At 40.2% G+C, this 21,837-nt stretch overlaps 1 protein-coding gene across 1 annotated transcript in view; it reads left to right on the top strand.

Annotated features, from left to right (window-relative positions):
• Positions 1 to 21,837, top strand: part of cttnbp2 (cortactin binding protein 2) — a 55,755-nt gene that overhangs the window by 31,043 nt on the left and 2,875 nt on the right. The window contains exons 4-22 of the mRNA XM_049483459.1: positions 3,246 to 4,695; positions 7,659 to 7,865; positions 8,817 to 8,916; positions 10,427 to 10,577; positions 11,564 to 11,785; positions 12,010 to 12,127; positions 12,310 to 12,570; positions 14,541 to 14,636; positions 15,049 to 15,128; positions 16,304 to 16,390; positions 16,585 to 16,684; positions 16,829 to 16,984; positions 17,362 to 17,543; positions 17,687 to 17,865; positions 18,482 to 18,687; positions 19,230 to 19,412; positions 20,498 to 20,549; positions 20,771 to 20,882; positions 21,139 to 21,249. Of these exons, the coding sequence (XP_049339416.1) occupies positions 3,246 to 4,695; positions 7,659 to 7,865; positions 8,817 to 8,916; positions 10,427 to 10,577; positions 11,564 to 11,785; positions 12,010 to 12,127; positions 12,310 to 12,570; positions 14,541 to 14,636; positions 15,049 to 15,128; positions 16,304 to 16,390; positions 16,585 to 16,684; positions 16,829 to 16,984; positions 17,362 to 17,543; positions 17,687 to 17,865; positions 18,482 to 18,687; positions 19,230 to 19,412; positions 20,498 to 20,549; positions 20,771 to 20,882; positions 21,139 to 21,249 (4,053 nt within the window). The remainder of the gene's footprint in view (positions 1 to 3,245; positions 4,696 to 7,658; positions 7,866 to 8,816; positions 8,917 to 10,426; positions 10,578 to 11,563; positions 11,786 to 12,009; positions 12,128 to 12,309; positions 12,571 to 14,540; positions 14,637 to 15,048; positions 15,129 to 16,303; positions 16,391 to 16,584; positions 16,685 to 16,828; positions 16,985 to 17,361; positions 17,544 to 17,686; positions 17,866 to 18,481; positions 18,688 to 19,229; positions 19,413 to 20,497; positions 20,550 to 20,770; positions 20,883 to 21,138; positions 21,250 to 21,837) is intronic.

Below are 21,837 nucleotides of genomic sequence, written 5' to 3'. Positions count from 1 at the left end.
TGCTTAATAGTGTCTTAACTAGTGTCCACTAATTAGTTAAGACATAACTTACCATACCATTTAAGAATGTATATTAGTGTCGTAAATAGTGTTAATTGATGTACCCTTATTGTAAAGTGTTACTCTTTTATTTGCACATTTCACACATAAATGCCAATACTACAATCCCTGTAGAAGAGTACCTCCAGAACAGAATAAAACATGAACTTATGCTTACTGCCAGTCATGGGTTACATGTTTTTAACACTCCAATGATGGTTTATCTAGTACATTTTGCAAAAGTTGGGTACCCCTGCCACTGGGGTGATAATACCTTTTATTTTAGAAGTAACATGCCCTTACTTTGTAGCTTTGTAGCACCTTCATTTTTTAGGAGTGCCGTAACAACAATAAAAAGTGTGCATAAGTTAATTTGTCAGAAAAAAAATGAGGTAAATCACAAATGTTTCCAGCTGCTAAAACCAACAATTTAGGGTGATATACTACCACCCCATCTTAACTCTTGAAATAGACTTGTTTAGAAATCAAACTTCAGTGGAAATGCTTTGTTCTACCAGTGAGAATCTTGCAGCAATGAATATCACATTTGAATCAACATTCACTTGTTGATTTAACATTTTCTGCATTGCTGGTAAAAACGATACACCGTATTTTTCGTTTTACCTTTAATCTGTCATGTTTCTAATCATTTGATTATTGTATTCTTCAGAGAGGTTCAGTAACAGCAGGGCAAAGGCTAGTGTTCTAGGTCTGAGTGGCATCCTACAGTTGCAGGCAGGGAAAGTGAGAGGTGGGTGATCACAAGAAAAAAGAGAGGCAGAGCAGAGAGTCAAAGCAGAGAGAGGCAGGGATTGTGTGCCAGCCCCTGACAGCCAAAGTGCTGTCTAACACATCTACCCTCACAACACCTGTTCACCAGCACGTTAATCTCAGCTACATGATCCAGATTATCATGATCAACAGGCCATGATCCCCCCTCCTAATCACCAGCACTCTTACAGATAATCTAAACTAAGAAACTAATACTAACTGAAAGGTCCTGCTTAACCTAATGACTGTCCAGCCTTTAGGGACATTGGCTGTTGAGAAGGTGTGAAGATTAGGTGTGAAGATACAGAGATTCTTTAGTGTATTGAAAATGGGGCTAGGCACTATGATTAAGAACTCGTATCTCAGTGTGTTTTAGTTAAATGGTGATTATATGATATAAATTGGTGAAATTTTATGAAATATGTTTTTTGTAAAATAATAAATAAAACATTTTGTATATTTAAATAGCAAACTAAAGAACTAAATCTCGATATTCTTACATTTTTCTATTATTATCGTATATTTTTAAAATATTAATCTTAATATTTTAATTATCATTAATGTTTTGTGATTAATACAAATGCTTAGGTAATTAACACAGCTAAAATAAATTAATTTCATTTTTGCGTAACATTCATTATTGTATTGTTTAAGCTATTTTTGTTAACAATAATTTTTAATAATTAATTGAATTTGATTATCCTCCCAGTCCTTTTGTGTATGTAAGTATTTTACTGATTTTTTTAAAGATGGTCAGAGATATTCCTGCTGTTCCTTTTAAGACGATGTTTCTACAACATAATTTGCACAAGGCTGTTCTTTACTGAGTATCATCCCTCTGGAATTCATCCACTATCAATGTATGTTTAAGTAAATCACATTAACGTACAATAATTTAATGTGATCATTTTAAGATATTTATATATAGTCTCAAATATATTGATATTGACAGTACATTGGCCAGCCCTTTTGGAACTGGAAACCGACTCTTTAGCAGAGTAAGCTTGATCATTATGGGTGCTAGAGTACAGAGTACAGAATCTCACCTCAAACACAGCAAGCACACTTTCTTGATTTCCTCCACTGCCTGGCTTTATGAGCAGTCAGCTTTTAGCTCATCAAATAAAACGGAGCACCCCGTACGTGTCTTGGTTGAGTGCTGCTGGATTTAGTTATAATTTTGTTAGCCAATAAAAGGACTCCCCATCCCCGTCCATGCAAGTCAGATGATATCTGATTCCTCGGCTCTCCAGCTCGGCCTTGTTTCTGAAACCGAGAAGCCCAGATTCCCCCTCTCCCAAGAATAAACATTCACACTCGGTTGTTATGGTGACAGTTCTCTTGTTTCATAGCTGGTTAACCAGGATGCACTTATCCATCAGAGCGCCTGGTGTATAATAATATATAATATAATAATAAACTCTTACTGCAGTCAAGTTGCTTCTGCTGATGCTGTTGCTTTGGATCAGAAGTGTTTACTGATGCAGTTCTTCTGACTATTCTATTAGAACACACTTTGCCCATTTTTTTTTCTAGGAAAATGTTCAAGTATTCATGAGTGGAGGAGAACTATTGTGCAGGCCTGCATCATCTATAAGTACAGCATAGCTATGAGTGCAGGCTGTCAGAAGTAATGGTTGTAGGATGATTGAGTCTAATGCAATCATGAGGCATAGAGGTGAAACACTGACTGCTGGCATTACATCTATGGTCCTATTCTGTGTCCTGGCTGCTGAAGTAGACGTACTTCTCATAAAGCTTAATCTCATTATACATTAATTAATTGCCCGGTTATGCACTCATATTTACTGTCTCTGCTTTCACAACCCATTTTTTTTGTGTGTTTGATCGCCCATTTGCATTCGGCATTTTGTAGCCAGATAGTATCTGAATAAAGTTTTGACTGGTTTCTGTTTACATTGAAATGTGATTTTACTTTCCACTTAATGAAAAGCACATACACATACATAATTCCTGTTTATTTCCTGTAAACAGGAAAGTCTACATGTTAATGGCGGGTGTAAACAAACTCACTTACCTAAGAACCAGAAAATGTTGTGTTTCATTTTTGATTGACATAAGTCATTGATTGTAACAGGAGCTTCATATATTATTTATATTTAAAATACTGTTTTGTGGAAACATCTGAAACACACATAATTTACAGTGACAGATTTGTATTGTATTTGCAAAAGTCTTAATCATTAACATCTACTGCTCTGTGTACTGTGGGTGGTAATGCCTTTTAAGACCTATTCATTTACAGTGTTCCGTCACAATTTATCAATAAAAAAGTTTAGTGGCTATTAAAATGTATGTTTATATTTATATATAAGACTACAGTTGATCAAAAACATGTAGGACATGTAACTGTTCTGTCTTTAAGTTTGATATAGTGTTTTTTCCTAACAATGTTGTACTGCTGCTGTGCCTAGCTGGAGGTGGAGAAGCTGCAGCTGCAGAGTCTGGAGCAGGAGCACCGCAAGCTGTCGGCGCAGTTGAAGGATGAGCGAGAGAAGAACAAGCATGTGGTGATGATGCTGGTGCGTGAGTGCAAGCAGTTAGCAGCACGGGTGATTGAGGAGAGCCAGCGGTTTGAGGAGCTCTCGTCACGTTCTGAGCAGGAGGGGCGGTCTTCAGGACGCCTGGAGGAGGAGCTGGCTACAGAGAGACGCCGGAGCCAGCAGATGGAGGCTGAGATGGAGAAGCAGCTGGCCGAGTTTGACACAGAGCGTGAGCAGTTGCGGGCCCGGCTGAGCCGCGAGGAGACCCGTACCACTGAGCTGCGGGCCGAGAGCGACAGCTTACGGCAGCAGGTGGAGCAACTAAGGACTGAGCGGGGCAAAGATGCTCCACCACTGCCTCCACCTGCCCCAGCATCAGTCAAACCCAAGACCATGGTGTCGGTGGCTGTTAGCACAGAGGCAGCCAGTTGCAGGGTTGCTGCCTCCCAGACGGACCAGCTGTTGGAGCCTGAAGCGCCTAAGAAGGCGCCACTGACCATCCCTGTAAAGCCAACAGCTACCAGCTACAGTAGCATGAACCTACCCAAGACCTCCACCTCCGGAAGGGGGCTACACCACGGGACCTCTCAGGCAGAGAATGGAGGGGAGGGCCAGACAACGCAAAATTCAGCTCATGGTTTACATTCACCTGGTGGCGCCTCCACTCTGCCCACAGGGGTGAGCCCCCGTGTTCAGGCAGCCCGCTACAAATTCCAGCCCTCAGCTTCAGAGCAGGACCAAAATGGCATGACCGGTCAGGGTCCCCCATCTCGGGACCTGTCCCCCACCAACCGAGACAACTTTGCCGCCAAGCAGCAGGCACGCCACACAGTTACGCAAGTCCTCTCACGTTTCACCAGCCCACCAGCAGGGGGCCCCCCTGCAGCCCTCAGGCCTGGCCTGTCCCACTCCGCCTCAGAGGGGGGTCCCTTTGCTGGGCGGCTTGGTCACCCACAAATTGGCATCAAGTCGCCCACGGTGGCGCGCATCGACAGAGGCAACCCACCCCCCATCCCTCCAAAAAAACCCGGACTTTCTCAGACACCGTCCCCTCCTCACCCGCCAATCAAAGTGGTGGGAGAGGCCAGCAGGTCCCCAGGGGTTGGACTGGGGGTGGGGCCTGCCAAGTCAGCCGCCACCCCCCAGCTTCCACCCAAGCCCTCCCTGGACTTGGGGGGTGCGGTTCCAGCCTTGACCGCGTCTCAGGTGGGTGCTTCCAGGCAGCGGGGGCCGCAATCAGCCACAGCATGCGTGGATTGTCCCCCTGTCACCACCACCACGTCCACCATCGCTACCATTGTCAGTAGACCATGTGTAAATCCTGCTAGCGTTCCATCCCATAGCCCCCAGCACCCGGGCAGCCCCCTGGCAGCAGCATCAGGTAAACGGGTGCTCAGTTCTCCCATCCTGTCTCTTAATGCCTCTTTCCTAAACAACTGTCTTTTCACTAGGGTTGGGTGACATTCATTAGTTTAATTATGCAGACAATATCATTCTTATTTTTAAAAATCTGCTATCCGTTGATTAAATATTATTTATAATAATATTTTGGCCACATGATGGAATTTTAGTTTCCCGTTAATGGTGTTGTTGAGCACCAAACCATTTTCTTTGCAATGATGCAATCTTTCCATCTGCTTGATGCTTTTCTTACAACCTTGTAATCTTAAATATACACACTTGGGCCTGGTTAATATATGAGTTAGCTGATAGTATTGGACAATTTTGGCAAGCATTTTTTTGGTTTTAACTTTGGTTTTTAAACACTGTCTCAACACAAAAATCTTACTGCTTAAGATTGTTCACATCATTAGTGCAATGTCCATCAAATCGCCCAAGACTCTCCAATCTCAGTGAGAGCTTGATCTTGTCCAGTTTGAGGAGAGTCAGCCTAGATTGACTTTAGGAAACTCAATGTACAATAGGAAACCAGTGAAGCCCTTTACTTCCCAACCCTTGGACTCTTCTGCACTGTTAATAAATAGCACTGTTAGTTGACATCACTTGATGTTGTGAATGGGTTTGAGGTAGAAGAATCTCAAGGAGACTTTTCTGTAACCCACGCCATTCTGAAGCTGATGCCAGAGGCTGCTCTGTCCCTCTCATTCCCTCCACCTCCATTTCTACTGTCCTTACTGCATGTTCCGGCTGTTGTGTGCTCTACCACCTAACATGATCTTCCTGCATCCGTGTTCGTTGATGTGTGTTTCTGTCCGCTGCAGAAGTACTGAATTTGACTGTGGTCTTTTTATTCCTTGCATGTGCAAGAGAGTTCTTCTCCATGATTTTTGTTCTGCGATGAACTTCACAAATATCTAACCTATCCTGATTTGCTCTTATTGTAATGAATCTTCTCTTTGTTGTTTCACAGCTATACTAAAACATTAATCATGGTACTTTACAAGCATCAGCTGACATCTTACTTGTTGATGTAGTCCTTAGTTTACCACACAGTTTATTAGACCAGTCTGTGTGGGAACCCAATAAGCACTTACAGAGAATGTTACATACAAACCACAGAGCAAATGCAATGCATGGGAAATAAATTAGAAAACTTTATTCATTTTTAATTTTGCTTAATGCTGTCTAAAGAGCATTCTGTCAATCCTAGAGATGGGTTTATTTTTGCCAGTCAAAGCATATCAAGTATTCCACCAGATGCCACTGTTTTATTGTCAATAGACACTAATCCTCATTCAGACAGCCCAAGAAAACATTGCAGTCTGGCAAAGACATCCATGGGAAACCCTTGTGTGTGAAGCAGCATTCTCCTACTGAAAAATGCCAGTTGAAAGCCCTGCCATGGGAGGCAACACATGGCCACAGGATGTCCTGCGCTTATCACTTGTCACAGCTATACTAAAGCATTAGTCATGTTTCTTCTTTACAAGCATCAGCTGGCATTTTGCTCACAGATCTGCTTTGTAGTTTACCACACAGTTAATTAGGTCAGACTGTATATGTGTACCCAAGAATAATAGGAAGCACTTCTAGAAACGCAAACCACAGAGCAAGTGCAATGCATATGGACCAAGAATCTTAACATTTTTCATGGTTCATTTAGCTGCAGAGCTGAATTTCTGCAAACCCTAGAGATGGGCCTATTTAATCGCCAGTCAAAGCATAGCAAGTATTCCACCAGACACCACTGTTATACTGTCACTAGAGACTAATCCTCAGCACAGCTCTCTCCCTCGCTGGCTGGCTGAGAGACCAGACGTCAGAAGCGAGCTGTCGTTACTCATGACTCTGAAAATGCTAAGAACGGTCTCTTCTCCTCCTTCCTTCGTCCCGCTTTAGAATCCGGATGCTTCTGAAGTGCATATAGCTACTGTTTTTAACCCTCTTACTCTCAGAAAAAGCAGACAGTAGTCTTACCACTCGTCTTTTCACTAGACCTCTATTAAACTTCCTCACTCACTAGCAAAGATAAAAACATCTCTCAAGAGACAATATTGCTATTTACGAGCACACACTGCACACAATTAAAAGCACTCAGTTACTACTTGAGACATCTGTGCCCATAGTGCTGGATTAGTCCAAGCTTTTAATGGATTTATGACAAATTCTTGGTACCTTTTTTTGATTCTTATATATTGCCTGAGATAATTAGAATTTTGCAGCACTTCGCTATGACTGACATGATCTTTTACTCATTGACAAAAAAGGACCAAGAAAAGAGTTTTGGGGATTGTGTTTGAATGTATGTATATGTAAGAATGTATGATATATGTAATTAATTACGAAATTAAGAGGCTACGTTCTGCCCAGTCACACAAAAACACTAAAAACTCTTGACCTAACATTCATATACATAAACACAAAAATTGTAAAACCTCTTCTAAAACAAAAGCCAGATACGTGCCAATGGGACCTTTAGTCTGATAGAAGGGACAAAACTTGTTTACACCAAATCACATTTGACTCAGACAAATGCTTGTACCAATACCAATATGTGACCCATACTGAAACAGTCCCCAGGAATGAGCAATTAGCTATGGCACAATTTTGTGCTACACTTTTGGTTGAATTATCTAGTTTCTATTTTGGAACAATGAACTATACACAATTTTACCCTGTAAAACACGTGCTAATTGGTGAATTGTAGACCTCTGAAGCTTGCAATATAAAACTAAAGTATCAAAATTCAGACTTCACACATGTCTTGGCCTATTTATTACATTTATGCATTGTATTTTTGGCTGAGACATTGCTTGGTGTCACATGATAACAATCCTTTTCTTATTATTATGGTCTCGGGTGACTATTTTAAGTTGTGGAGAACATTTTAGTACCTCTCAACCTAGCCTTTTTTTAGTAACTGCTTTTCCTTCCCCCTCACAGGCTGGCGTCCCTCCATAGTCCCCCCACTTACCTGTGGTGACCCCGTCCCCCTGGTTGACGGGCACACCCTTTTGCTCCAAGCTGCTTCCCAGGGAAATGTCACTTTATTGTCTATGCTGCTTAATCAAGATCCACCAATGGATATTAGTCACCTCCAACAAGACCTAACCTCTGCCTTGTTTTCTGCTGCTCAAAACGGACACACAGGTATCACTACAAACTAAGATGCTAAAAACAGCCTTATCAGCCGATATAAATATCACTCTTTATATTGATGGTAGAATACATTAGAAGCCAGAGTGATAGGGCTGCACCATATATTGTCTCAACTTTTGTATTGTGATTTGTGCATTCGCAGTACTTACATTGCAGGACATACAATGTCATCTAGGGCAAATAAAAATTAAACACTTCATGCTACAACTGTTTGCTGTTTATAATTTACATTGTTGTGTTTTTTTCATAACATGTCTATCAGAAGTATATTATTTCTGCCCAGTATCATTTATTTTACTACGTATTATCTATAACATGACTTTTGGTGAAATCTGGGAATATGGGGAAAATATGGGAAATGCAAAAAAAAAAATTATAATAATAATAATAGTAATTGGACTGTTTATTCCATCTACTTTAATTTCATTGCAGACAGTATGAACATATTTGATGAAGATAGGCCTGCAGCACATTCCAGTATATTTGGAACAGTAAATCATTTTCCACTGTGTTATGATGCTGTTCCATTTCTTAACAATTAAAATACTTCTTGGAAACAAGGAGACCAAGTGATTGAGTCTTTCAGGTAATGAAATTATGCGCTGTAGAGGGAGAAATATGCAGAACCCTTATAATCTTTCTTTAAACATTATTTTTAAACAGCTTAGTAATATTCTCATGTGTAAGTACAGAATGGGGTACCTCTGTACATCTTTCTTAAACACTTTCTTTATTTAAAATCATTACGGTCCCCTGTTTAAATAGCATCAATATTTAGATTCTTATTCCCCCCTAACCTTTTTATGATGTGTTTTAGGCCTGACATAAAAATGAACAAATAAAAGGTTGTTCATACTGTCTACAATGAAAAACGTAAATGCATTTTATTAGCATTTTTCATTATGTCAGCATTGTGTACTTAATGGCTGTGTTTTCCTGCAGAATGCTTGAATCTGCTGCTGACTTTTGGGGTGTCTGCTGATGCTCCTGATGACAATGGATTTACCCCCTTACACACTGCTGCTGCTAACGGCCACCATGGGTGAGTTTACTGTCGTTTTGATCTTTGCTGCTGTCTTTAAAAACAGTCACACAAAGACTCTCAGGTCTGAAAATGATGTGCTGATTGACACATGGTGAATGATGAAGTGTGTAAAAGTCAGCAGTCTCTGTAAATAGTACACTGTGAGTCAGAGAGCCTGTCATTTGGGGTTTTGTCTGTTCTTGTTTTTGGTGATGTACAGTGACTGCTGTCAGTGATGTCTTCAGCCTAGGCAGGCCTTGCCCTGATTTCTGGGTTAGGACAAAGGCTTTTCAAATGCAGAGAACACGCGTCCTTCTGAACACGTCACAAAACCGCACAGGTGTGACCCACAATTGTCAGATTAGCGTCAGGAAACAGTGACCTGTTTTTTTTATGTTGTTGAGTTAGAGAATGCCTTGCTGCTTTTAAGATATTCAACATGAAGGTACACAATATTCTACACAAAGGATTTTTTTGTTTATAAACACTCTTGTTTATTTAATGACAGCATGCTTCTGTCATTTTTGAAATCCTGTTTTATTGATATTCTTCTTTATTGATAAGCATCTGACTAAAATACAGCAAAGATAGAGAGTGCAGTTTGCATGTTTATTATCCTTTTTATGTAGCGTGTTTTTTTTTTTCTTAAAATTAAATATTGATATATTGTTAACTGTAATAATGTAAGGTATTTTCAACCCTTGAATATATGACAATAACATTTAGTGTTTTTAGGTTTTCTATTATTAGGTTCTGCAAGAACTCAACAATCAGAAATATGATGTTCCCACTAGCCATTTATTATATTTAATTTATATTTTTACATTTGTTTTCACTTTTCTACTTACTTAATCTGTTGCATTTATTTTTTTGTCAGATGAAAATAGAGTAAAGTAACATTAGTAATCTTGCCATCATGTCACCAGTAGTTGTACAAAGTTAGCACAGTTAGTTTTTTGGCTGCCGGTATGTTGGCATCCACATTTACTTGGTGTACATCACTGCTGTTAGCAAGTGAGCCTTATGTATCAAGGAGAGTGTGGATTTGGTAGCTCTACAGCTGCCTGACATGGCATCCAACAACTTTATCCATACCCTTTAGATCAACCCTCTTACATTCATGGACCAACCAATGAGCTGATTTTGTCTGGGTGTGACTTTGCCTGTAAAGAGACAGATGTTGAGCATTACGAGAGCTTTCATTCATATTTTAACCAAGTGTTGACAGCAAGAGTGATTTAAGTGAACATTAAGTGGTCATTCTAAATGTTAGACAGTTTTTCTTTCTATGCTTGTTACATTTACTCTAACAATAACATTTTCTGGGAGGCCTTTGGGTATTAGAAAACATGAGTTTTAAATAAGGCATGTCTACATTATACTGTACTTATGTAGTGAAGATTAGAGTTTAATGGATCTAATTAAAAAACTAATTTTATTTAATTGTAATAAAATAGTATTATTGTATTTTGTAATAATTGGACCCAGCCATCCAGACAGCGCCTCTACCTGACTTTATTCCTCGTAGGTGTGCGCAGGCTTTGCTGGGCCACGGTGCGGAGGTGGAGCGAGAGTGTGTGGGCGGCCGGACCGCGCTGATCCTGGCCTCTGAGCAAGGCAGTGTGGAGTGTGTGAGAGTCCTACTGGATGCCGGTGCAAACCGCTCTCACATCACTGCTGTAAGTTACCTAAAACGCACACAAGCACAGACACTGAGACTGAAAATCAGAGTGGTAACAAGTGGTGTATGATACACATATCTGGAATGGCTGCCTCTCAGCCTGTTACTGTGGCAACTATAACCAAGGATGGGCTTTCTGCTTTGTTTGGTTGAGTGTGATTGTGCTTGTTATTTTAGAACTGTGTAATTATTTCCCTGTGGTTAAATAGGCAAGTTCTTTCATCATGTAAATCAGCGTAGTGCAGTTTTACTCTGAGCAAACCAATGACTGTATAAAACATGGACAACTTAACGTCTCTTGGCTGGCTGCTTACAGTTTGATGTTTAGCTCCACCAATTCCCATTTGTTTAAAAGACAGAACAGCCCGTTTTCCTTCTCATTTTCTCCTCTAAACTGTCGTTCCATCTCCAGTGTCTAATTCCAACAGTAATTCTCCACTGAAATTATATTTTAAAAACTATATTATTCTGCTAGTCTGTAAAAAAGTGAGATTACACTTGTGATTAAAGTGATTGATAGCTTTGACTGGAACAGACTGTCTGCAGGATCTTTATAAAGTGTTTGAATGTTGTGTAATGATTTAATTTACCTTATGTGACATTGCACTCCTTGCAATGTAAATATTGAACTAATTATTGAACTGCACTAATTGTGCATCTCTCAATTGTGCATCTCTCTCTTAATTGTGCAGTCCTACTATTGTACTACTATACTATAGTAAACATCCATGTTTTACGCAGTTATTAAAGCAAACTCTAATACAAACCATGCTGTATTGGTAGGTCCCCTAGTTTTTGTACCATGTGCTATCAGACTGAGGTATCAGGTAACCCCTCCTCAGTTGGTACAGAGTAGATTTCGGTTTGATCATGGGTGGTATGTGTGTCTAAAATGATCCACAAATCCACTGAACCACACTGTCATGTATGTGCAGTATGATTGTATATCCTTTTTTTTTTTTAATCACTATCTTCCCTGCATAGGATAGCTGCACTGCTCTACATGCTGCTGTGAGTATGGGTCACGTGGGTCCCCTGAAGCTTCTGCTGTATCACCCGTCTCCAGACCCAGAGACAGGCGGCTCAGCAGCCGACCCAGAAGCCCACCACACACACTCTGGCCCAGTTATGACCAGACACATCCTCAATCATGCAAACAAGGATGGCTGGACTGCAGCCCACATTGCTGCATCCAGAGGCTACAAGGTAATTAAAGCTTGTATATATATATATATATGTATATATATATATATATATATATATATATATATATATATATATATATATATATATATATATATATATATATATATATATATATATTTTTTTTTTTTTTTTTTTTTTTTTTTTTTATTTTTTTTTTTTTTTTGTGTGTTTACCACTTTTTATAATAATAACTTTAAAATAATAACTGTCCCTCTTATTTTTAGAAATGCCTGGAGGTTTTGTGTAGCCACAGCCAACAGGACATTGAGAAGAGGGACAAATGTAACCGCACTATACATGACGTGGCCACAGATGACTGCAAAAACTTACTAGAGAACCTAGGTGAGTAGAGACGTCCTCGCCATCATGAGCTGGCATTCAGTAGTTCAATAGTTGTGTGATTAGATCATTTCAAAATAGCTAAAGTGAAACATTCTTTTTTTTTTTTTTCATTTTTTAAGGTCGTAAGCATATTATTTGTTCAATTTTGAAGTAACAAATAATTTCATTCCACTCCTTATCAGATTGCTACAGGGTGGTGGTGCAGGTACACACCGGCTCACGGGAGCACCTCTGCCCTGTCGATCTCCTGGAGGACGGCCCCACTATTGGCACAGTTACCATCCAGCGCCACACCAGCTGGGTAGAACTAGAGCAGATTCTGAGCCACTTGCTGACCAGCCACCTTATGCTGGTGTGTGGGAGCTGGGAGCCGCAGGAGGGGTTAGGCGGAGCTGACACACCCCTGGGCCTGTCCTCGGACAGTGTGGCTTCTGTAAAAATAGGTATGCACTCTTAAGAGCGAACTCTGGTGTAATGGTACTGCATCCAGTATTCACAAGTGTTCTTTTGGCCGAAACAGTTCTTTCTAAAACAGCAGAGGCTGTTAGTGGAGCAAATGGGGGATATATCCACAATTAAGAACCCTAATGTCTAAAGAAGAGTTGTACAAGCAGATGTCAATAATTCAACGTACATGTAGAATAACACATATACATATGAAGGCTGATAATAATACAAACATATTAGTCAGTTTTAATTATGCACTGTCATGTGCAGTGTTGAAAAGGCTCTGTCTGTGTGTGTGTGTGTGTGTGTAGAGTATGTAATGGTGAACAGTTGGATATGGCCTGCAGTAAGTGATATGTAAATTTGAAGCACGTTTGTGGTTGTGTTGGTTGCTATTCCAGGATGCCCTCAGTTTTCTGAACAGCTGCTGCTTCCTAAATTCCTTTCAGTCACTGATCAAGTTTTAATTTCCCCAGCTCAGCATTTTCTTCTGTGGTCATGAAAGACATGTGAAATAGATGGCAACCAGTTATATTAGAACACTTGATTTCATATTAAATGTGAACAGCTTGAGGCTTTTGTAACCTGTATAATGTGGCACTGTTCGTTAGATCTGGTTTGTAAGGGGTTAAAGCCAAACATCTCAAACATGAACATAAATGCACACACTCCTTGACCCACTTTGAAATAAACAAATTCATTTGTACTTTCAAGCATTTGTACTTTTAATACAATTGGACACACACACATCCTGACACTTTGAAGTGGCTCCCTTCCCGAACCTGCACTGGGCCAAGTAGGGAAAGAGCTGGCATGGAGGCCTAATTGCTATAATAAGCTTGGCTCAGCCTTAGGGTTGTCATGCAGGGCTCCTCAAAATAAACCAAGCTACCAACGGTTACCACCCATGCCACCACCCTACCTCCTTCACTACTTTCCTGCTCTTGATCACTTGTTGTGGCATAATGTTTTTGTTTATATTTCTAAATTAAGTTTTCCCTCTTTTTTCCCCTTTTGACAAAATAGGGTCTACTGGTTAAATGTGATGTCAAATAAACTGTACTGTTTTTTTACTGGACACCTTGAGTGTTATCACTGAATTTTGTCAAAAAGTTGTTCAGTGGCTCTGTTTTTTAATAGCCCCCACTGTGAATATGCTTGCATATTCTGACCCAGTGATCTGTGGTTCAGATATGCTCAATGTTGAAGATGAATATGGAGTACATTATCACAACCTCCCTCAACCCTGCATGTTTGTTGGACAATTCACTCTAATTTGCCTGCTACACACGCACAGGTACCAAAATAAAGAACACCTAGGAGTGTGAAGGCAGTGACAGTTTGAATGGATGTATTCATTGAATGTTTCTGAACCAGAATTTTATGTTAATTTTATGTTATTTTGAAGAAAACTTTTCATCCAGTTGTTACAAAAATCCGCCTGGAAAGGATTTGTTCAACGACAGACACCCTCAAAATAACCAATATATTACTGCTTTTAAAGAGTAATATGATTATGTATTATTTTAAATATCCAGTGTAATATTACAGTAAATTCAGTTATTATTATATAAGCACAATACCTAATATGTCTATTATTTTTCTTATATTACTCTGAGATTATCTGCTTTGGAGGTAGAAAACAGAATACTGTGAATGAAGAGAGGTCAAATTAAGATAAAGTGTGCCAATTAAAGGTGCGTTCCAGAAAGAGCAGATGTCACAAAAGAAAACATGACACCCAGCAGCTTGACGGGTATTTATTATTCATGAGAGAAGAAATTCTGAAAACAGAAAGAACTGGATAGCTGGAGGAGGATTGGAGCACTGTTTCTCAGTCAGTGAGCAAGATGAAAGCTGCCATGTCTCTGGGAATCTTATTTCCATATTGTCTAACACACACACCCCTTATAGGATCAGAGGTTCTCTGTATTCACTTTGTGTTTGTGTCTGTCTGTCTTTACAGGTGATGCTGTCTGGCTACCTGGGCAGGATTTGGCCCACTCTCCTTGGGACCTAATCCGAAAACGCCTGAGCCAACGAATCTCCATCCTCCTCAAAGGTGCTCGGTGCTTCACATTATTCACTCTACTGCTTATTCTAGCCCTGTTTGCCCAGAACACTCGGTCCAAAAAAGCTGTGCATTAGGCAGTGCTAATTTGCAGGATAGCCATAACGCTTCTGCATAGTCCATTATCTCACAGATAATTTTCACTTCAAAATGCATAAGCACATTCTCCTCTAACGCAGCACACAATAGGCGCAAGGCCAATTCATACAATCATTTAACTGTGCTTCCTACACACTCTGTCACGTGACCCAAGCTCCAGCACATTCCATCTCCTGTGACAACGCATTAAAGCAGCCCTGTGAAGTGTCTCATCAGAGCGACAGTGTGCTCATACACTCCCTCCCACAGTGTTCCCTGCTCTCAAATGTACTCATTTGCAAACCCACTGTGATTTGTGTGTTAGGCCTGGCAGAGTGTTCTCTGGACGAGATGACCTACGACTCTCTGATCCCACTACAGCTGCTGCAGAACTATGTGCGCCTGGTACGTACCTGTGTCATACACACTGAGCCTTCATCATTAGCTGAGATCAGGAATCCAGGACGATTTCTTTGGCCAATTCTTAGCATTGAAGTACACTGTAAATGTACTTAGACAGACGTTCTCTTAACTTTGTTTTATTTTTGCACCTCAGTTGGGTCAGCAGGATATATTGAGTTGAGCCAGTTCAAAAACATTAGTAAATGAGCTGCAGCTGAAATTGCTGAACTGTTGTGTAAGATGTTTGTGCTGTGCCCCCCCAACCCCCACCACTTGTTTACTGTCTATTCCCAACTGCAGGTTAGAACCTCCTTTATAATATGATGCCCTCCTTCATCTTGCTACAGGCCTTTGAAAGCGCTGAGCCCTTGCTGGCTTTTAAACTAATGATGTCCTCACACTTGATGAACAGCAGTTAGACCGTTGTGCCACTCATAGCTGTGAAATTACACCATGTGAAAATTAAGAAGCTGCACCTCATTTCCTAATGTTTTTCAGTTGACTCAGCTTAAACTGTGTTTTCGTATCTTGTGCTCTACAAAAAGGGCAAAAAAAATCCACAGCTCTCAAACGTCTACTCCTTCAGTTCATCCATATGCTTTTTTTAATCTGCTCTTTACTTTCCTCCTACTTCACGAGAGTGCTCATCTGAAAGATAAGTTAGTTTGTGGTTATTTGTAGATCATAATCAGACTAGAATACACCTAAACAAACTTAATAAACTAGAAATAGATGTTATTTCATCTGACACTGCAGAAAATCAAACAGGCTCCAAATAAAAATTGCACTTAATGGCACATTCTGTCAGTTTCAGATTCTGTATGAAAGTAATCATTCATATACATCTGTACGTTTTTAAAACTTGACGTGTTTTTTTTACATACCTTAAAATAAAGGTGTTTAACAGAATTTTAGTCAAAAACTAAAACTATAAGTTTTTATTACGATCATTTTAACACTTAAAACAAGTAGAAATGCACAACAGAAAAACCCTTGCCAGAGTAAGTTCTAAGCATGGGTAATGTTGAAACCACAGGGAACGCTGAAACAATGGTAGAGCAGAACAGTGGGATGTTAGCTCTAATAAGTATTTGTGTGTCATCTGTCATGAGCTGCACAGCATGTTGTTTGGATTGAAGTGTTTAACCCTTATTTCCTTGCCCCTGCTTACTGCATAGGTGGAACAGTATCGTAATGTCATTTTCCACGGACTAGAGGGGAGCTTTCAGGAGTACATCGCCAACCAGATCTCCCAACACATCAAGGTAAAGAGACACAAATAGAGGCAAATACAGTCAGAACTACAAATAATACAAAATATGTCAAAACAAAACACAGAAAAAAATAAAGAGTAAATTAAATATGAATAAAAAAACAACAAATGTGACAAAATTAACTGGCCAAAACAAGTGCTGTAGATTAGTGTTGGTCCTAACATGTTGTGTGCTATCCTCTGTAGCACAGACAGGAGGCCATGGGGATAAGCTGTGATGTCATCCGTGTAGAGATAGAAGAGAGTCTGAGTAAAGATCAGCTGTTGGAGACCTTCATCAACTGTGGTAAGACCTTTCTATTTATTGTCCTGGATCTTAAATAATATTGGTGTTTTTATGCAGTCATCAGCTAATTACTGTATATACAGTACTTACATTACCATGCACTGGTATATAATAACACAGGATACATGGTGTGTTGTATCTCAGGGTTTCTGATGTCTGTGCGGGAGGCTGCTGCAAGGCGCTGTGTTGTAGCTGTGTTGGAGGGTCTGGAGAAAGCTCATTCTCTCAGTCACATGCTGGATGACCTGTGTGAGGCACTGGAGAATCGCGGCTCGCTCTACTCGCTCTCACTCAACCACGGTAGGGCTCACATGTTTACTCTCAAAAAAGAAACCTTTTAACTTTAATAATGAATCTAAATGCTTTAATTGCAGTGACATGTTTTATGTGTGTAAATTGGTTAGCCTTGTTCGTTTGCCTTTGAATTATATTTAAATAATACTTTTTTGCACCCAGAGTGAAAATTAATGTTATCAGGAACAATAAATTGTGCAGAGTAGGAATTAACAGCCAAGTGTTAAACCCATGTTTGTTGGCTCCTTCTTTTTTTTGTTGATGTGTGTAATTGCAATAATATTAACATTACATTAGTATATATTTTCTGTATATATAAGTCTGTTTTGTTTTAATTTCCCATCTATTATAATAATGCCTGACTACTATTGATTGGTTGGCAGGTCTAGAAGGGCTTTACTACTTCCAGGAGGGCAGTTTTCTGATTGGCACGCTGGCCAAGCCACGACTGCAGGGTCCCGAGCTGAGATTGCAGCAGCACTTCCGCTGGGTGCAGCTGCGCTGGGACACTGAACCACTGAGTGGCATGCTTGGACGCCACCTTCGCAGGAAACTCCTTCACAAGGTCAGCACACCTCCCCCTCTTCTTCATCCTTCTGTAGTTCTGTATTGCATGATATGCAGTACTTTTTATATATGCATATACATTAAATAATTGTCCATTATAGACTAATATGTATCATAATACCGGTTATATTTTGATTCCAGACTCAAGGCCAGTGCTGGGCCCCTCATGACCCCGTGCACAGAGCTCTCTCCTGGGTGTGTTCAGTATGGCAGCAGCTCAACAGCTGTCTCTCTCGCCTGGGGACACCGGAGGCAATCTTGGGCCCTCACGTCTTTCTCTCTTGCCCGGTCCTGCCAGAACAGACCCTTGCTATCCTGAAGTAAGTCTACACAACTTTTAAAACTCCTCTAAGGCAATTCAGTTTGTTGGATGTAATTGTGTAGTTGATTCAATAGATCTAAATGGGGGAAAGCGTTGGACTGCTTTTCTCTTGTGATCATTAACCAAGAAAGCATGTTGTACAAGATAGGTTTAGCTAGACTTGGCTATCACAATAGCACCCCTTAATGCAGTGTTTAGAATACAGCACTTGAAACCGTGTTTGTGTAACTGACTGCATTTGTGTTTGCATACTTGTATGAAGAGTTTTGCTGGCCTGAAGTGTTTTGTCATTTAATAATCTGAGTTTAGTAGATAATTAGCTGAGCTGGGACTCCCAGCGGCATTGTAGCACAAAGACGATTTCTAAAAGGTAGAGCGAGCATTTAACTGAACACTCTCTCTACCACTCACAATGAACTTAACACTAAAATGCTTTTGGGAAACTGCACCCAGATGAGTTGAATCAATTGTATTAAATGATCTAGAGTGCTGTCTGCAGTGCTCCAGCCCTCCAGCAGTCTCACACTCCTGTAAGTAGATAAAATGATGGCCTGAATGACTTAATAGACAATAATGGCTGCTGTCATTCTTATTCTCTTTGTGAACGCATGCAGGTGGTTGGCCCGTCTGTGGAATGTGGTGGTGGTCCCGCGTGTTGAGGATGCGGTCATCTCCAGGGTAACAGCCAGGCGCTCTCCTTCCCAGCAACGGTCTCCTAGCAACAAGGGCTTGAGCCCAGGGCAACGGGCCGTGGTCCGAGCTGCTCTCAGCATTCTGTTGAACAAGGCTGTGCTGCAGGGCTGCCCACTGGCCAGATCTGGTGCAGTATTAATGCATTTTACTCTGTAGCTTTGTCTTTAAACTTATGTGCTAATGTTTGGCAGTTGAATATACTTTTGTCATAAAAAAAAACTTTTAATTTTATAAAGAAGGAAGATCAATGTTAAAACAATTAACAAAGATTCAAACTGAGATGAGATTTTAAACTGATATGGGCAATATTTATTGAACTACATAGTAACCTATACAGTGTGGAGACACTGTGGCCAGCACCAAAATTAGCAATTTATTGTCACTTATTTTTATAGTGTTGGGTGCAGTTTTGTAGCTCCTGCAATCAGTGGCCCTACCTTTTCTGAACGCACACTACAGTGCTCTATTATAACAGGAGAATGCTCGTCCACATACTGCTGCCACACTCTTTGAGTGTATAACAATATCTATTAATAATGTCTATTAATAATGTGCTCATATTTAAGTGTTTTTAGTAATAAGGCTATGGGAAAAGTGGCATCTTCATGAATTGATCTTTTAATGTATTGCTTTTGTTTGTTTGTTTCCTTGTTTGTTTTTATTGTTTAGAAATCGATCAGCTCTTGCCAGAGTTCAGGGGTGGATGTTTTCCACTCTCCTCTGTCAGCTCCTCCTACAGAAAAGGTGGGAGAAAGGGACGTGATAGTGGTGCGTGGAGACGATCCAATACCAGCCCACGAAAGAAAGGAAGCCCCGCCTTTGGGAGATCCTCCAATAGCTCCTTACGTGAAGGTCAGAGAATATCTGTTATTTCTAAGGGTGTGTGCAACAAGATCTCGCAAGATTAAATTGTCACAATATTTCTTTTATCATTATGCTGGCAAACAGCAGGGCAGTAAGCAGTGAACCACTGTGCATGTGCATACACTCTTTAACACACATTGTGCTGTGGTAATAAACACGTCAACGTCTCTATAATATAAAAGAAATGTAGTTCTAGACAATATAAAGGACTAAGTAAAAAGTTAAAAAAAAAAAAATAAAGAAACAGAGAACATGCAGAGCTACAGCCATTACAGATAGAGATTCAGTCATAAGTTACCAGGTCTGTATAGGACCCTCAAAGGGGTTTGGGAGTTCATAACCTTCACTGGGGGATTCTGACTACAGTTTCAAGGTTTGAGGGGACTAATGTGAGACCTTAAAGGAGGAAAGTTGAAACTGGCTGCAGTACTTGCATACTGTTCTGTATTTTAATGCATATGATAAATAAATGCAATGAGATAATATTCCTCTAATAGTGAAATGTTGCAACATAAGCCCAAATCATGATTAATCCACCCCATGCTTAACAGATTGGGAGGTGTTCTTTTTATTTTAATTCTGCACCTTTTTTTCTCCACATACATACTGTTGCTCTTTGTGGCAAAAATGTTTACAATGTTCCTCAACATTTTAGGCACAACTGGCACAAATGAATCTATTTTATTAAAATTTTAGTGTCAGCAGTGCTTAATTACATTAGATGGGTTAAATGCTGTCCTGCAGCCAGACACAATGAACAGTTTGACTTTATTTTTTAACTGCTGTCACCCAGTCCACACTTATATGCAGTCTATGATGTAGACTGTGATCTGTTTAACACATCTGTTATCTCTTTGATTCAATGGAGAGTGTCCTCCTAATTAAATGAAACCTGTGGTGTTGAACAAGACTGACAGGAAGGGTTATGTATTAAACTTGTCTCCAATCAAGTGTATAAAATTAAAAAAATCTAAGCAGTAAAAAGTAATGCATGCTTGTATTGAATAGCACATTAATTACACTAGAATTAACTAAGGGTAATGGTAACATCATGTGATCTTTTCACATTTCAGGGTCTGTGGCCAATTCAGACGTCCACATAATGGCAAATGTCAATCACTCCAGGTTTGTTTTGTTTTTTTTTAATTTACTCAGAACTGTTAAGACATGCTAGCTGTGCTGTCACCAGCAGAGGGCAGTGTTGGTTCGGAGACGTCCACTCCACACAAGCAGTGCAGCTTTTTTCACGATTTCTCAGTGATATGCCCAACAGGCCTGGCTGTTGTGTAAGAGATGTCAGAGTGGGTGTAGCGTGCTAGTGACTGTTAACTGTACTCCTTCTCCAGGCTCAGCGATGGAGACTCCGTCGGTCTCTCTTTCTGCTCTGATGATGAGAGCGATCTGATCAGGGAACTTCAGACCATGTGCTCCAGTAAATCTGAGCCAGACATAAGCAAGGTAATCTAATCTTCCATTCGGTACAAGCTGTTACAAGTTTCTGCAGCAGCTTGTCTCACTGAAGACACAAGCACATTATACCACAGCCTGCACCCATTCCCCATTCACTGCAGTACTGACCTAACTGTACACCTCAGTACCCTCCATATCTAATAATGACAAACTCAGTGTAACAATACAGGAAGACACTAAACAATGTACCCAACAACTGAGGTTATACATAACGCTCATTCCCTTCTTCTATACTCACTCGCAGATCGCTCTGTCACAAGAGGACTTTATCATGCTCCCTGGCTCGAGTCGAACTACACCTCAGAATAGCAGAACAGAGAATGGTGTGGAGACTGCCCAGCCTCCACCAAAACAGGTAAAACTAGCCTTTTCCATGTTAGCACTAATAAGGCCTTTATGGCCCAAACCCATTTCACCCATTGGCACTACCACTTAGCACTAACCCTCTGTTTTGCCTAGGAGTAGGGTGGAGGAAAAGGGGGAAATGTTAGGAATATATGACCCTTTAAATAGAAATTTAGAGGCACACTCAAAACAGAGAGCTAAGAATGCAAAGAAACATAACATGCACAAATATTCATAATATGCATAAATATATCACTAGTAGTTTGTCTCTGTAGCTAGCTAGCTTACTTTCTTGTTCCATCATAAATGGTGCAACAGTTGGCAGAGGCTGCAGCATTTAAGGTGAAATGGAAAAATAGATTAAAATGGAAGTAAATTAAAGCTAATAACAATAATATTTATTTGCTGCACCACCTGCCCCCTTTCTGAAGACATATGGTACTCTAAAAACTAGTTAACCAGCAGCTAGGTTGCTGAACTTTAGAGCTCCACTGCTATATATCTGTATCAAGTGTTTAAAGGGTTGTCCCAGTTCTTAGGGGGGGATGAAACACCTTTTCCTTGTGAATTGTTACACTCAAAGGGGTAGGGGTACAAA

Source organism: Astyanax mexicanus, chromosome 9 (genome assembly GCF_023375975.1).
Source record: "Astyanax mexicanus isolate ESR-SI-001 chromosome 9, AstMex3_surface, whole genome shotgun sequence".
Classification (NCBI taxonomy): Eukaryota; Metazoa; Chordata; class Actinopteri; order Characiformes; family Acestrorhamphidae; genus Astyanax; species Astyanax mexicanus.
This window is presented reverse-complemented; position numbering and strand designations above follow the sequence as displayed.